Consider the following 16,625-nt stretch of genomic DNA (forward strand, 5'->3'; position numbering starts at 1 on the left):
TATTGTCTGAGGGAGCACCTGCCAGGTGGAGGCACCCGCCCCACAAAAGCGGCCGCACGGATTGCTAATTAGCAGGTGGTGCCGGGCAGGGCGAGTGGCTTCACAAAGCACTCGGGCAACGCAGTCCTAGCCCAGTAAACACCTCCGGCGTCCAGACCTCATCCCAGAGGAGGAAAGGTGAAGTCTGCCCAACGGCCAGAGGGGCAGGGAGACCGGGAGGTGTCTACTTGTGACTCCTCCAGGATCGGAAGTGCGCACGTCCCGAGAGAGAGACCCGAGTGGGGGGCTTGCAGGGGTTAGAATAGGAGGGAGCCGGAGGAAGAGAGGGAGACAGGGAGAGGGAGAGGGAAAGAGAGGAGAGGGAGCGGGAGGGGAGCCGAGGAGGGGCGTGGCCGGCGCGGCAGGGGGAGGGCGCTGGGAGGAGGGGCAGCTCTTCTTTGCTATCCTCTCCTCTCCCGGCTCCCAGCTCTGGGGGCTTCGCCTTATTTGCCGCGCTGGTTGCATTTCGACTAGAGGAAGGACACGGAGCTGAGCTCCGACCCCGGAGCAGCTCCAGGATGACCGGGGCTCGTGGCGCCTGGCATCTTCTCTGTCTTCTGATCTCGCTAAGCTTCCAGACAGGTGGGTTAACTGCTCCCTACACACCTTCTTGCCCACTCTTATTTTTCCTGGGAATGTTAGCAACCTTGCAAAGCCTTTGCTCCGGGGGAGGCATTTGAAGGTCCTTCCAGTTCTCTTGCGCCCCTCGTCCGGAGGGCTTCGGAGGGGGTAGGCACACACGAGACTTCCCTTTGAGCTTCCCTAGCCTTTCACTTGCGCTTAAGAGTGTGTACCTGCTCCCTTGTGCAGAAACAAAGCGTTTTGGCCGGGTGGAGCTGAGAGAGAGCAACTGTGAATGAGCGGAAAAGAGGGGGCTTTGGGGATGGGCTGGAGGGTATGGATGCGGGTATGCTTTTGGATTTCTTTTGTGTTGAGCTCGTGGGTGCGGAGGGCCTGGGGATGGGTCGTGAAGCTGGAGCTCTCCACGTTGGAAGGCGTTCGGCCGCAGCTTCCTTTTGTTGAAAGTTGTATGCGGCTGGCGCGCCCGCGGACAAGCAGGTTCTGGGCTCCGAGGAGAGGGAAAGTTTGCCATCCTGGCTCTTTTCTCGTCTCCAGTCGCCTCTGGCTGCAGTGCAAAGCCTGGGGCACCCCTTGTGCTCGGGGGAACGCGGGTGTGGAGAGATAGGGGACAGAGCCAGACCCTCTTTGGTCCCTGCAGTTACCCTTCGAGGTGACCAGCGTGCAGCCGGACTGTCCCTCTCTTCTGGCCTTTGGAAATGTACTGCACGTTCATTTTGTGTTTTACATTGGGAACCCGCAGCGTGCTGGTCTAGGGTTAAACATCCTGCAACTAGAGGTGTCCATAAGGACAGCCCTAGTCCTGCTGCTCTCTTCCAGAGGTTGCAGACTTAAAAAAAAAAATAATTCCGACTGACCTCTTGCTCCTTGCTGGGGTGCCTGCGAGACTCATTCATCCCGCCCGCCTTTCCTCGCTTACAGGCGCGGTGGGAGGGGGCGACTGGGTCTTGCTCTTTGCCTCCCGCGCTGGAGGAGAAAGGGGCTGCGCGATTTAACCGGTGCGCTCCCTAACTTAAAGCGGCGCGCGCTCCCAGTGGAAGAAGGAGGGACCGGCACTGGACTTCGGTGAGGACCTGCAGCCTTTGCCTCCTCTGCCCTATGAATAATACTTCGGGTATTTAGGGATTCCCTAAAAGAGCACGTTAGGGGAAACGGCGCGCCGCTTCTAGGGCTAATGGAATTGTACGAGTTGGGGCAAAAAGTAAATCTGTATTTAGTACTAAGGCAGGTTCTGTGAAAGTTTTAAGTCTCCCCACGCACAGACGGGCAGCTATTTGGAAGTTGGAGAGATCATTGGTTCATTGATGCTGCAAATGTTTATGGAGCGCCTGCTATTCTTAACTACCCTCTCCCTGCTCCCCCATTTGGTGGCCGTTTGGTGTTAAATCGTCTCTGTCACTCCAGTCCTTAAGAATGTCTTTTTTTAAGTCAATGCTTTTTTTTTTTTTAAATATCGCTGTGACTTCCCTCTCCTATTCTCGAATCTTACCTTGTAACAAAGGTAACAGTTAAGTAACATGTATTGACCATTCCTGACCGCGATAAACGAGCCGTTCCTCACCTATATTCCACCACCTCTATGGAGAAGCGGGAGTTTTGCTTCCTTTCCCTTTCTACAACCCTGAAAGTTGGGGGGGGGGCGGGGAAAGGGCCAAGCGTGTGCTTTAATGTGTGTGGGTGAATAGACTGCTTTGCTGCCCCCTCGGAGCCGATTGAGGTCAGGAAAGGGAATTTAGCAATTCACTATTGTGGGAATGAATGAAAACACGAGAGGCACTGGTCGGAGTTTCCCCTCTAACGTGTAAAAGCTAAAGCATGCCTGCTCAGATGTTTGTTTTTCGGCATTGTAAATCTTTTCCTGTGGGGGAGGAGAGGCCCTGCTCCGGACCCTTGTCCTCAGTTGGACTCGGATGGAAACACTGAATGCCATTCCCTGACTCCTTCAGAGCGTCTAGCATTAAGAGTTCAGTTGTCTGTGGCCCTTCGAGAGGACAGCTAGATTTGAGTACATTTTTACTGACAGCCAGCCAGAACAGTGTCTATTTTGGGTCCTCTGTTAAGTCAATTTCCCTTCCTGGTTAATACTCTGCCTCTTTCAATAGATTTTTTTTTTTTTTGCATAGCGGATTTTTTTTTTTCAGTCTCTCTTCTTCACTTGGGCTCAGTACTAATGCATGTCCTCCGATACACCTGATGCCTCCTAATTTTTTACCTGGTGTCTTAAACGTCCACCTTGGCTTCTCCAGCCCCTCTGCCTTAAGGGGCGAGTCGGCCAGCAATCTTTCGCTTAGGTTTTCTTGCCTCTCCCCCGGCTTTGTCACTTTGTAAGAATTGGGATGTGTGTGTGTGTGTGTGTGTGTGTGTGTGTGTGTGTGTGTGTGTGTTGATGCTGCTTTCTCCCCGAATTAATGTCAGAAGCAGGATGAACCTGCCAGGAACAGTGAGTGAATCATAGGTCCTTCTTCTTCCTGCCGATGGTGTGGTGTTGGGCAAGAACCATCCAGAGCCGGAGGACAGAAGATATTCTGGGACTGCTGAATACAGAAAAGGGAGACAGTTTACCTAACCCCATTCTGAAACTCAACCCCCTCGCCATTTTCCTTAGATTCTCATGCATTCCAATTAGAATGTAAGCTGCTTGAGGTCAGAGGCTTTTTGTCTTTTACGCCCTGCTCATTTCCAAATATTTATTGGATCAGATTTGGATATGGTGTTTTGGATATTACGTTTAAGGGAAAGTCTACCTTTGTCTTAAAATTTCATTTTGCCCAGTTTTATATTTTGCCTAACACAATTCCCACCTGACTCCAGGAGACAAAACACAAAATGTGAGGTTACATTTCTTAGAAATTTAAGCCAAACAAACGATTTCTTAAGTAAGTCTTGGGGTTTACCCACTTTGAAGACAAAACAGATAATTTACATTCCAAAAAGAGCCTGTTTCTGAAAAGGATCCCCTGAAGGGAGTCTCTTAAATTGCATTTCCCCCCAGTGCACTTAAGTAATTTATAAAAGGTGGGTGGGTAGGAAGAGGCTTTGGGTTCAATTGTTGTTGTTTCGTCTGGCCATGTCATATAACTTGTACTGAATTGGATTTAAGTGAGGAGGGCTGTGCAGAGTCCTCCACAGCAGCCATCTGGGTCAAGTGGCAAGATTTTATATATGCATACATACATACATACATACATACATATGTGTATGTATATATAGATGTAAACACACACACACACACACACACACACACACACACACACATATATATATATATATATATATGGAGGACTAGAGATGGCCCCAGATGTTTTAAGGCAATTGGGGTTGAGTGACTTGCCCCGGGTCACAAGATAAGTGTCTGAGGTGAGATTTGAACTCTGGTCCACCTAACTTCAGGGCAGGTGCTTGATGACTGTGCCACCTAGCTGCCCTGGTTCAACTGTAGCCTAAATACAGATGAAGAGCTCAGAAATGATAATGAAAGCCTCAGAAGTAATGATTGCTATTTTGCACTAGTATTTTTTGAAATTTTAGTTTAGATGTGCAACCAGGAAGTTCTGGGTCCAAGTCATGTCTCTGACACTAGGCATTGTTACTATCTCATTTCTCTTGTAGCTCCCAAAGCTACAGAAAAGTTGGCTGACCTGCCTCTGGAGAGCTTCTCAGCCAGAAGCTCCGTATACCACTGAGAAATCACAGGTCCGGTTTGAGGCAGCAAAATGGCAAAGTGGATAAAATGTTGAACTTGGGGTCCAAAAGACCTGAGTTCAAATCCTTCCTTACTATCTGTGAGATTATGATGCAGTTTCTCAGCCTCAGTTTCCCCATCTCTAAAGTGGGGGTTGTGAAGATAACATGTAAAGTGCTTTAGATACAAATGCTAACTATTGAGATTAGCTACTCCCTTCCTCTCACTTAAAAAAAATGATTGTGATATTGAGAGTCTGGGCTATTTCTTGTAATGCTTATAAAGGTATTTTCCTAGAGCTTTTTAAAAAGTAAAAGAAAAAATCAAAGTACTACTAATATTTGATATCATATAACAGGGGACCTTGTTACTGGCTTGATGAAGTTTATAAGATATGATGGATAGGAAAGGGTTAATGGGGGGGTGGTTTATCAGTTTTACCCTTCCTTCCCTGAAAGCTAATTCTCATGAGACCTGCTATCATGTATTCTGTGCTTCCCGTCTAAACACCCATATACTTACAGATGTTGTTGTGAGGGATTTATTTTTTGTTCATTGCAGTTAGAAATTTCTTTCAGGATTTTGACTCATTTCCTCAAGTCTCTTCCAGCTGATTAAAGGACACAAGGAAATGAGCTCTGATATCCTGAAAAGAATTCTCACCACCAGCTTATAGAACTGCAGTTGTAAAAAAAAAAAATGCTACAAGGAGAATGGACGAGACATTGGCTTCTTTGCTTTTCTTAATCCTTCCTAGAGGAGTTAAAAGCTCATCAGCAGTTTCCAAAATAATTTCAGTTCAACTTTTAGGATCTATTGATTAAAAATTGGCGACTGATTTATTGTATTCATAGAATAACATTTATATAGCCAGAAGGGTCCTCAAAGACTATTCAGTCCCAACACCCCCGCTTTATAGATTGGGAAACTGAGGCAGAGAAGTATTTGTACCTTACCCACAAGGTCATCCACGCACTCAGTGGCAGAGCCAGGATTTTTCTAGGTCCTTCTAATTCTAATTTTAGCATTCTTTTCACTGTTCCAAGTTTCTTAACTCCTAAAAAAAGAGATTTAAAGGAAGAAGAGCTATTTTATAATGCAGATCCATTTCAAATATGTTCTTAGATGTTTTAAAAATATAACTGGTTTAAATGGTTTTAATGGCTAACACCAGAAATCTTGGCAGAGGAATGGGAGTAAAGACTGGAGAGGAGTCTTGAAAGGTGAAACCATCTTGAAGTAGTCGAGCTGGCAAGTGGATGATTGTCTTCAAACTTTTTCCTAAGCAATATGGCATATATTTAAAAAGCACTTCGATTTAGAGCTGGCACCAGACAGTAGAATTAATTCAGTGCAGTCTTTTCATTTTGTAGGTAAGCTAATGCCCAAGGATCACCCAGGGAAGATAGCAGAGTTTCTGACTGAGATTCACTGAGCTCTCCTTCCACTGCAGGATACTATTGCTAGCTTGTGCAGAAAAAGGAGAGCATCTGAAGTTCAAGGTTCTGGGGTTCAAATTCCAGCTCTGTTGTGCTACCTCTGCTCTTGGGCAAGTCACTTAATCCCTTAAAGACTCCATTTTCATATTTGTAAACCGAGGGAACTGGAACAAAAGATTCAAGGTGCCTTCTAGAAGGCTAATTCTATGGTCCCAGCTAGGTGCCTTTGGCCAAATCGCTTAATCTTTCTGGGGCTCAGTTTCCTTAATGTAAAAGTTTGAGCTAGTTGATCTCTAAGGGCCCTTCCAACTCTAAATCTATGATAATGATGAGATTTCTTCTTCTTTCATATATAATAGGCACTCTAAGGTGGTTCAGTGGAAAGGGCACCGGGCCTGGAGTCAGGAAGATCTGAATTTAAATCTGGCCTCAAACACTTACTAGCTGTATGACCTTGGTCAAGTCACTCAACCCTTATTTACCTCATTTGCTCATCTATATAAGGAGGAGACTGGAGGAGGAAATATGAAATCACTGTAATATCTTTGCCCCCCCAAAAAAAACCCAACAAAAAACCATGGATAAGCCTATGCGGTCATAAAGAGTTGGATACCACTGAACAACAAGACACTTAAATACTTATGGGTTTTATAGCTTCAATTTGTCAAAAAACTTTTTTTGGGAAAGCTGACACTTGGAAATCTTTGGCTTAAGAGTCAAAAAATGTAGAACACAGAGGTGCCATGACCAGATTTTGTTGAATGGAGTGAAGTTGTGTCTTCTATATCTTTGTATCTACCATACTATTTTGCATATAGTAGGCAGTCAATACTTGTTGATTGAGGTATACCTTTCCACTGGGCTTCTGTGGGGGAAAGATAGAGTGAGGTGATTTATGCCTTAGGTTTGTGGCATGCCTGATATATTTCCAAGCCTTTTGCTACTGTCATGTCTCCTAATCATTCCAGGTTTCACAGGTTGGGAATTAACGGACAGTAACTGGTATCAGTAACTGCCCTGCCCTGCCAACCCTCTAGGGTGTTGAGAATTGGAGAGTAAAATGATAGAATTTTAGAGTGGGAAGGAGACCCAGAGACCATCTTGTCTTAACTCCATTAGTGAAATGATTTGCCCAAATACAGTTTGTTAGTGATGGAGCTGGGATGAGAAACCAAACCACTTGACTTCTAATCTAGAAAGGGATGGATATCTGAGATAATGAGACAGTCTAATTGAGGCGATGGTGTAGTGACTAAGTAGATACCTGGGCACGAGAGATGGTCTCCAAGATCCCTTCCATTTCTGTTGTTCAATTTCGGACATCCAAAGGCAGGCTGGACATGAGTCCCCTCCCTACCCTTTCCAGTCCCACACTGCCATTAACTCGTGTTCAGGCTCACTTCACCTGGTACCTGAACCTCCTAATTGGGCTTCCTGACTCATTGCTTCCTATTGAAATCCATCCACCATATAGCCACCGAAGTGATACTCCTCAAGCATAGGTCCGCTTATGTTACTCCCCTACTAAATAAACTCCCCAGTGGCTCACTCTCACCACCAGCATCCAATACAAGCTCCTCTCTCTTTAGCATTTAGAGCCTGTTAGAACCTGGCTCCACTCATCCCCATCTCTGGACTTAATATACATTGCTCCCCTTCCCTCACAGAGTGGTAGAGGTATGGTAGCTTTCTTGCTTCTCCTTACACAGAACTTTCCATTTTCGTGTCTTTGCTCAGTCCCTGTATCTGGAACATATTTTAGAATCCTTAAGTTTTCTTAAAAGCTCTGCCTCCCAGACAACCCTCTCTTCTTCCCGTGAGCTCTTTATTCCCCTAAGCTCCGAGGGCCTCCCTAACAAAATTACTTTGTACTTAATTTGTTTCCATTTTGTCTCGGGTTAGATGTACATGTCATCTCCCCCAAGTGGAATGAAAGGTTCTTGAGGGCAGGGAATCTTCATTTCGTTTTTGCTTCTCTAGGACCCAGCACAGTGCGTGGGAAGAAGATCAATGCTTAACAAAGGCTTTATTGATCCATCGAAGTCAGTGAAGTTTTTATTTGGGGGCATTGCTGTACCATATAAATAACATTAAATACATTTAACAGGATCTGTCTTTATAGGAGTACATTGGTAAAAGATCCAGGAAACATGATTGGCCACATGCCAAAGACAGGTCGGTGTGATTAAAAGACTCCAGAACTGGAAATCACCTTAGAAATCAGATTCCTCATTTTATAAGATGAACAGGCTGGGCCAGATAACAAAGCATCTAATCTGGGCTAGGCACAGTGCTAGGGATAACAGATAGTTGGGCAAGGGCAACAGGGAGCAGCTGAAAGTTTTGGAAAAGCAGAAGAGAGATGTTCATACTTAACTGCATTTATATTTTTTCCTGGAAAACGTGTGAAGAATGGGGGGCAGCTGGGTGTTGCAGTGGATAGAACACTGGCCCTGGATTCAGGAGGACCTGAGTTCAAATCCAGTCTCAGATACTTGACACTTACTAGCTGTGTGACCCTGGGCAAGTCACTTAACCCTCATTTCCCCACAAAAACAAAACAACGGTGTGAAGAATTGGGGCTGAAGAGGCAGATAGCAGGATTGGAAAGACCTGCTGGGGGCAGGTAGGTGGTACAGTGGATAGAACACTGGCCCTGGTTTCAGGAGGACCTGAGTTCAAATCCAGACACTTGACACTTAACTAGCTGTGTGAACCTGGGCAAGTCACTTAACCCTCATTTCCCCCCCCCCCCAAAGATCTGCTAACAGGACCTGATTGCAAGGGTCTAAAAAGGACAGTCCATAGTAGCTGAGAGAGGGAAGAATGTATTCTGGAATCCACAGGACTTGGGAACTGTCAGCATAAGCATCAAGAAATACTTGGGCTAGGGGCAGCTAGATGGCGCAGTGGATAGAGCACCAGCCCTGGAGTCAAGAGTACCTGAGTTCAAGACCGGCCTCAAACACTTAATACTTAACTAGCTGTATGACCCTGGGCAAGTCGCTTGACCCCAATTGCCTCACTAAAAAAAAAAAAAAAGAAATACTGGGCTAGCACAGAGGGAAATGGGGCTGCCAGAATGAGGCTACCGAGCTCAGTCTGGGACCTGTTGAGTTTGTGGTGTGGTAGGACTATCCAGAGGGAAATGATGCCCTGTAGTTGGGTCGGCATGATTTTCAGAAGAAAGGATCCAGGATGAGAGATTCAGACTCGACAGTCATTTGCATAGATGCTTGAAGCTGTGGCACTAAACGAGGAAATGGCCAAGGGAGCAGGACGGAGAGGGAGAAGGCAAGAGATAGCCTTGTAGGTACCTTTAGGGGTCAGGAAGAAGGCAAAGAGGCTTAAATGCCAGGAGAGAACATAAAAAGCCTACCGGGCAATCCATCCCCCCTCTGTTCTTTGCATTGTTCAGCCCCCTCCCCTTTTTTGTGGGACCTTCTTTTCAAGGCATCCCACACTATTTGGGTTCTAAGTGAACAGTGAAATCGACATCTTGGGAAGGCTGCAGAGGAGGGCAACAAAGCTGATAAAAGATTTTGAAAGGAGAATGTTGAGGCGGCACTGTGGTCTAGAGGCTGAGGTATAAACTCAGGCTTTGCCACAACCTACTTTTGTGACCTTGGATTTTTCAGTCCTCCCTCCCCCCACTAAAATCAGAGTATAGTACTAGATCGGGGGTCTTTAACTAGAGGTCCTTGGGTAGATTTCAAGAGGAAAAAATGGGAGTGTAGGGGAAAATCTCATTTTAATTTTCACTAACTTTTTTTTTGTTTGTTTTGCGGGGCAATGAGGGTTAAGTGACTTGTCCAAGGTCACACAGCTAGAAAGTGTCAAGTGTCTGAGGCTGGATTTGAACTCATGTCCTCCTGAATTCAGCGCTGGTGCTCTATCCACTGCGCCACCTAGCTGTTCCTATTAATGCATTTTCAATTGCTGGTATGCAGGGAATAACAAGGAGAGACAACTTAATGCCATGCTAATAGGTAGGAAGGCTTCTGATCTTCAAGGTAGAAGGACATAGGTTTGGGAGCCCGCACAAAACTCTCAGAACCTCAGTTTTCTTAACTGTAAAATACGGATAATAATTCTTGTACTACCTACTTTTAAGGGTTGTTGTGAGGAAAGCGCTTTAGTCTTAAGGGACTATATAAATGTGAATTGCTATTGTTCTGGAAAAGATTTTAGGCATGTGTGTGTCATCAAGACTGTGGTAATTCTCCCTCCCTTACCTCCTCCTTCCCACACCCATGAGGGTTTTAGAGTTAGTTCTACCTCACCAATTCACCAATCATTTATTGAGTAATTCTCACGTGTCAGGAACTCCTGTGAGACAAACACAAAACCAAAGCATTTCTTGTCTTTAAGGTGTTTCTGTTCTGCTGGGGGGAACTTGAAGTATTCAGATAAAAAATATGCATCTACATCTCCCATGTGCCAGGAATTCTGGAGATATATAGACAAAAGTGTAATAGTCTTAGTACTCAAGGAACTTTTGTGGGGAGGGGAAGAGGGAATGTGTGGCAGGAGTGTTGGAGAAACAGCATGTATACCAAAAACTGTAAACAAAATATAAACAGAGGAATTACAAGATTTTTTTTTGGTGGGGCAATGAGGATTAAGTGACTTGTCCAGGGTCACACAGCTAGTCCTCCTGAATCCACGGCTGGTGCTTTATCCACTGTACCACCTAGCTGCCCCAGGACCATCACTTTTGCAACTGTGTGGGATGGATTGGAGTGAGAAGATAGGTGGCAAGCAGTGACTTTTAGTGATGTTGGTGGTGGCAACAGTGGCAGTGGCACAAGAAGGAATAGTCAGGATTGGAAAAGTCTGGGGAAGCCAAATGTCCTTGATGACAAAGACATAGGAGAGTGAGAGGAAGGGGCCTAATGTAAAAGGTATTTTCTTTTCTTTTTCTTTTTTTTTTTTTTTGATGGGGATATTTTCTTGTCACTTGAAAGGTGGGTCCAAAGGACACCATGGGATGGGAGAGCAGAGGTCCACAGAGTATAGTGGTTAAGGACTTGGAGTGAGGGTGGGAAAACAGGATTGGTGAGTTGGAAAAGAGGAGCAGGGAATGGTGCCACTGAAAGGGAGTTTTCTACCCTTCCTTTGATTCTAGATTTGCTAGTCATAGGTAGAGTCTTTTTTCTTTTTCTCTCTTTCTTTTTTTTTTTTTTGTGGGGCAATGAGGGTTAAGTGACTTGCCCAGAGTCACACAGCTAGAAAGTGTCAAGTGTCTGAGGCCAAACTTGAACTCAGGTTCTCCTGAATCCAGGGCTGGTGCTTTATCCACTAGCTGCCCCCCGCCCCATAGGTAGATTCTTTTTTTTTTTTTGCAGGGCAATGGGGTTTAAGTGACTTGTCCAGGGTCACACAGCTAGTAAGTGTCTGAGGCTGGGTTTGAACTCAGGTCCTCCTGAATCCAAGGCTAGTGCCTTATCCATTGCGCCACCTAGCTGCCCCCCCCATAGGTAGATTCTTAACCTTAACTTAGTACAATGGTCAGCCCCAGGCCCTTGTCAGCAGTTATCCCCAGGATACTCAGTACTTTCTTTCCTTAATTCAGCATTTATTAAGCATTTACTGTATGCTCCACATGCTTCTGATCCAAAAATAAAGTGAAACAGTTCCTGCCCTCAAAACGCTTGCATTCTAGTGGGAGTGGGAGTGGTAGACAATATTTATACCATATACAGAAACACAAAATCTACACAAAGTGAACTCAAAGTAATTGCGGTGAGGGAGGTGAGAGGTAGATGAAGATTGCACTAACTGGAGTGAAATCGGTTAGGGATTCTAAGAGGCCGAAGGAATAAACACCTTGGCTATACAAAAAATGGCCAAAAGGGAAATCAATACCCGAGGGCTACAGATGAGTTTCTAATCTAGTATAAGGCCAACTTCAAAATAGACAGAACTGACCGAGAGGCCGAGGGTCAGACCACACTATATCTGGGCAGAAAGGGGTGAGTGAGAGAATGCCGTCCAAATGCCTTTAATTGGATGAGTCGGGGATGAGTTTCTCTGTTTGTGAATCTTACAGGACCCTTGATTCTTTTCAAGTCTTCTTTTACATGTCTTGGCTCTTCTGTGTTCGCTGAGCTCAGCATCAGTGGCACTAACCCAAGAGTTCACAGAAAAGGAACTCACTTCTAAGGTCAGGTTCATTCTTGGGTCTCTCCCGGCTTATTTGCACATGATGAACTCTTTGGATACTTTCTCCCAGAACCGACTTCAGCAGTTCTCTGACCTGCCGCTGGGGTTATTCCTTTCCCTCCCACAGACCTGACCTCCTCAATCCTACTCCAAAGCCTCTCCCTGACATAGGCATGACCTTGGCCCCTGGAGGCTAGGGCCACTGTTGGATAAGCTTTGCTTCCACAGTTCTGGAGAGACTTCCCGGACAGGCAGCCTGGAGGGGAGCTGGATAGGGTAAGTCCTGCCTAGCCTTGTGACCCTGGCACATCATTTAACCCTTCTTAGCCTCAGGTGCCTTGTCTGTAAAAATGCCGAGGATAGTAGCCCTCAAGGTTATCTTGAGGATTAAATGAGATAATATGTGTAAAGTACTTTGCAAAACTTACAGCTTTATACAAATGTTAACTGTTGCTACCGCTTCCATCTGCTCAGCTCATGCGATGGGGCTGCTCACCCAGAGGTCGGCCACTAGTCAGCCACTTAATAAACATTTATTAAGAGCCTACAGTGGGCCAACTACTGTGCCAAGAGCTGAGATTATTGGTTATCCTTCATTCTTGAAGAAGAGAACCCTGATATCGAGAGAGGCGATACCATGCCTTTGCACTGAATTGGATTTAAGTGAGGGAGGGCTGTGCCTCACTCTCTCCTCCGGAGCCATCTGGGTCCAGTGGCAAGATATAGATCAGGGAGACTGGAGATGGAAGTGGGAGACCTTGGCCTTTTTATGCTAAGGTCTTTCCCAGATCTCAGTTTGCTTGAGACAATGCTTTTTCAGTGATTAAGGCTAGGTAAGAAATGAGGCAAAGACTGGCCTCTTTTACCTAGTCATGAATGAAGAATGAAGGAATGAATGAATTTGGGAGGGGAAGATCCTCAGGGTTTCTGGCCAAAACAATTGTTATTTACGCTCACTCTGAGTCATTTAAGAGTCCAAACAATGGCCAGATGAGGCTGGGGCTAGCACCTATTGTTGGCCAGTCTATGAGAGCCAGAGTGATTTGGGTTTAAGGCCAAGGGAAAATTGGTCTAGGTAAAAGACACCCTCCCTTTTGGCTGTATCCTGCAGTTGGAGCATCCTTATCTGTAAGCTACTTTTTAAAATTTTAAATTCTGATTTAAATACAGTGATAACTGTTGCAGAAGAGATGTCACAAGGTGGTGCATTTATTACTTCAACAGCCAAGTGATTTGTGGATTCATAGAGAGTGTTGAACTTGGAATTCATGTAAGACTTTTGTTCTGAGTTCAGGCTCCACTGCTTACTAGCTGTGTGACCTTGGGTAAATACCGTATCCTCTCTGAGCTTCTGTTTCCTCTTTTACAATGTTAAGGGTCTACTACCCCCCTGCCTATCTTAGAGGTTTTTATGTGAGGGAAGCACATTGTGACGGAGCTTATGATGTAGGAGGGGAAGAGATGTTAACACAAAAGAGCTATAACACAAGTTAGAATCATTGAGAAGGAAAGATTAAACAAAGTAGCACCAGAGAGGATGCAATGACTGAGCTGTGGGGACTAGGGAGGACCTCATGGAAGCAAAGGAAAGGATTTCAGTTCATTAGTGGCAGATCTTTAGAAAGGCTCTCCATGGGGCAGCTAGGTGGCACAGTGGATAGAGCACTGGCCCTGGAGTCAGGAGGACCTGAGTTCAAATGTGGCATCGGACACTTAACACTTACTAGCTGTGTGACCCTGGGCAAATCACTTACCCTAACTGCCTCACCAAAGGAAAAAAAAGGCTCTCCATACAGAATAACTTGGACTGGTTAGCATCATCCCATAGTGGAACAGCCTGCTTGGCGAAGTTGTTGGCTCTCCTTGCCCAATGGACATTGTCAAGCAGATGCTGGCTAGGTGGTGCCCAGGTCTGCATGTTATAGAAATAACTCTTCTTCTGTGGAGGGTTGGATTTAGATAAGAGATTCTTACCCTAGGATCCACGGACCCCAAGGTGGGGGGTGTGGTGAGATTTCTGGAGGTCTGTGAATTTGGATGGGAAATAAATTACATCTTTTTTTTTTTTTCAAACTAATTGGTTTCCTATGTAATCTTAAGTAGCTTCTGCATATAAAAAACATTATTTTGAGAAGAGGTTTTTAGGCTTCACCTAACTGTCAAAGGGGATCCATGATGCAAATAAGCTTAAGAACCCCTGGGCTAGATTGTCCCTGAGAGCGCTTGTGAGCACTGAGATGCTTCCATTGGGTGGGATTAAGGAAGAAGACTTCATGGGGGCTTAGAGGAGGGTGGTATAATATGAGAGCTAGGCCTTGAAAAGTAGTATGTCAGTAGGTCATGATGGAGAGCATGGCTCAGTGATGAGGAAGGGACTGTGTTCTCAAAGTAGGGGGACAGTATGAGCTAAGGGCTAGAAGTAGCAAAATGGGGGTGATATTGTTTAGGAGATGGCAACTGGTTACTATTGGAGAATCAGAAGAGGGAGAGGCTGGGGTGATGATTAAATAAAGTTTAATGGAAGAGGTGTAACTGGAGCTTAAGCCTGAAGAATTCAGGAGAGAGAAGTGTGTGTGGGAGGAGAGGCGTATAATAGGGAACAACATGAATCTTTTCTTGGAGCTAGTTGGACAATAATGACTGGGATCCAGCAATCGTATTGGAGACTAGTGGGGAATCAGGTTTTGGTATTAAATATCATTCATTTCCAAATATATTCTTTCTTGTCCACTCTGCAAGCTATTCCTTATGACAAAGACTTTAAAAATGGATAAAAAAGTCAGTTCAGCAAAATAAACATTCAGGTATCTGATAGTATATCTAATGTCATATACCCATAGTCCACCACCTCCGGAACTCTTTTACAGGTTTCAAGCTTGCATAATTAAACAGTGCTTTCTTGAATCATAAAGTTCTTTCCATTTGTACTGTTGTCCTCTTGAATGATTTCTTGTTTTTCTGATTTCTGTTTGATTCAGTATCAGTTTATCTAGGAAAGGCTTTCCATGCTTCTCTGAGTTTTTAATATTTGCTGTTTGTTATATTTTATATTTATTTACAATATATATTACATTAATGTATTTTAATTATTTATTATGTTCAATAATTCCTCTAAATTCATGTACCACAATTTGTTTAGCCATCCTGCAGTTGATAGGTGCCTACCAATCCAATTCTTTATTGCCATAAAGATGTTACCATGAATACATTTTTGTACATATGGGATTTATTTCTATACGTAACTGTGGGGTTCTATGCCTAGGAGTAGGACCTCCGGGTCAAAATACGTGGACATTTTAGACACTTTGAACTCAGGTTCTCCTGAATCCAGGGCCAGTACTTTATTCGCATTTTTTTTTAATATTTGTTCCCGTACCTTGGCCCCTTGAATATTTGTGTTAATTCTATATATATTTCAGATATTGAGTCCTTATTAGATGTATTATACAAATAATTTTCCCCAGTCAGCAGTTCCCTTTGCTATGCTGGATGCGTTGACTTTGTGCCAAAGCTTTTCAGTTTCATGAAATTAAAATGACCTTTTGTATTTGTGATCTCCTCTCACCCTTGTTTTTTTGGTTTTTTTTTTTAGGTCTCCCTCTGGTTATGGAAAGTAACCAGCTGATCTTGGATCTTTTCTAATTTTTTCTTTTTTATAATGTGATCTTTTATATTCAGGCCATTTATCTGTTTTGAACTTAGTGTGGAATATGGTGTAAGATGCTGGTTTAAATTTATTCCTAGCCAAATTGCTTTCCAGATTTCTCAGCAGATCTTGTCAAGAAGAAAGTTATACCCCAAATAGTTTACATGTTTGTTCTTGGGCTTATGAGACACTGGATTATTGAGAGAACCTTTATTCTGGTCCCAAAGTAACTGTAGTTAAAAACAACAAACTGTTCATTGTGTTTTCTGAGACTTTTGGAAGTGCGTTTGAGTCACATAACTGATCAAACCAATGCGACATGAACACCTTAGCTTTGTGTGTATGTGTGTGTGTGTGTGTGTATAGCTAGCTAGCTAGCTAGCTAGCTGAGTGCATTAAGTCCCTTAAAAGAATCTGTGGTTTAACATTTACTCAGCCCTCAGTGTTTTCTGTATTATCTATGGATGTACTTAATGAATGGTCTGTCCTTGAATGAATGAATGAATGAATGATGTTTATTCACTCTGAATTATTTATGATACTTGAAAAAATTGTTTAAATATCTTTATGATAAACAGTGTAAACATTATAGGTATTGGCTGCAACTTAGAAATATATAACATAAAACTTCTTTATGACCATATGATTTTGTCTTTTTATGCTGTTATAGCAGTTTTATGTATAAATAAAGAAGTACACATTATATATAGTATTATAGTAGCTATTTTAAGAATATAGTACTTATGCTTCTTTTTTAAAATTTAATTTAATTTTTAAAATTTTTGTTTTGTTTTTAATGGGGTAATGAGGGTTAAGTGACTTGCCCAGGGTCACATAGCTAGTGTCAAGTGTCTGAGGCCAGATTTGAACTCAGGTTCTCCTGAATCCAGGGCTGGTACTTTATCCACTGCGCCACCTAGCTGCCCCCACTTACGCTTCTTTTTAACTTTGCCTCATCATATTTTGGCCTGTTCTTCATATTTGTCATTCTCTCTGCCAGTTGAATTAACACATTATTTTGATCTTAGCCTAGCTTCTCACCAGCCACCAGTCTTCTCCTCTGGGTACATCAGCT

The 16,625-nt window shown here is 44.0% G+C and overlaps 1 protein-coding gene across 2 annotated transcripts in view; it reads left to right on the plus strand.

Annotated features, from left to right (window-relative positions):
- The first annotated feature begins 434 nt into the window (after positions 1-434).
- The window catches only part of KIT (KIT proto-oncogene, receptor tyrosine kinase), a 97,538-nt gene continuing 81,347 nt past the window's right edge, over positions 435-16,625 (plus strand). For both annotated transcript variants that reach the window (XM_043972751.1, XM_043972752.1), the window contains exon 1: positions 435-621. In XM_043972751.1, the coding sequence (XP_043828686.1) occupies positions 558-621 (64 nt within the window). In that variant the 5' untranslated portion in view covers positions 435-557. The remainder of the gene's footprint in view (positions 622-16,625) is intronic.

Source organism: Dromiciops gliroides, chromosome 6 (assembly GCF_019393635.1).
Source record: "Dromiciops gliroides isolate mDroGli1 chromosome 6, mDroGli1.pri, whole genome shotgun sequence".
NCBI lineage: Eukaryota > Metazoa > Chordata > Mammalia > Microbiotheria > Microbiotheriidae > Dromiciops > Dromiciops gliroides.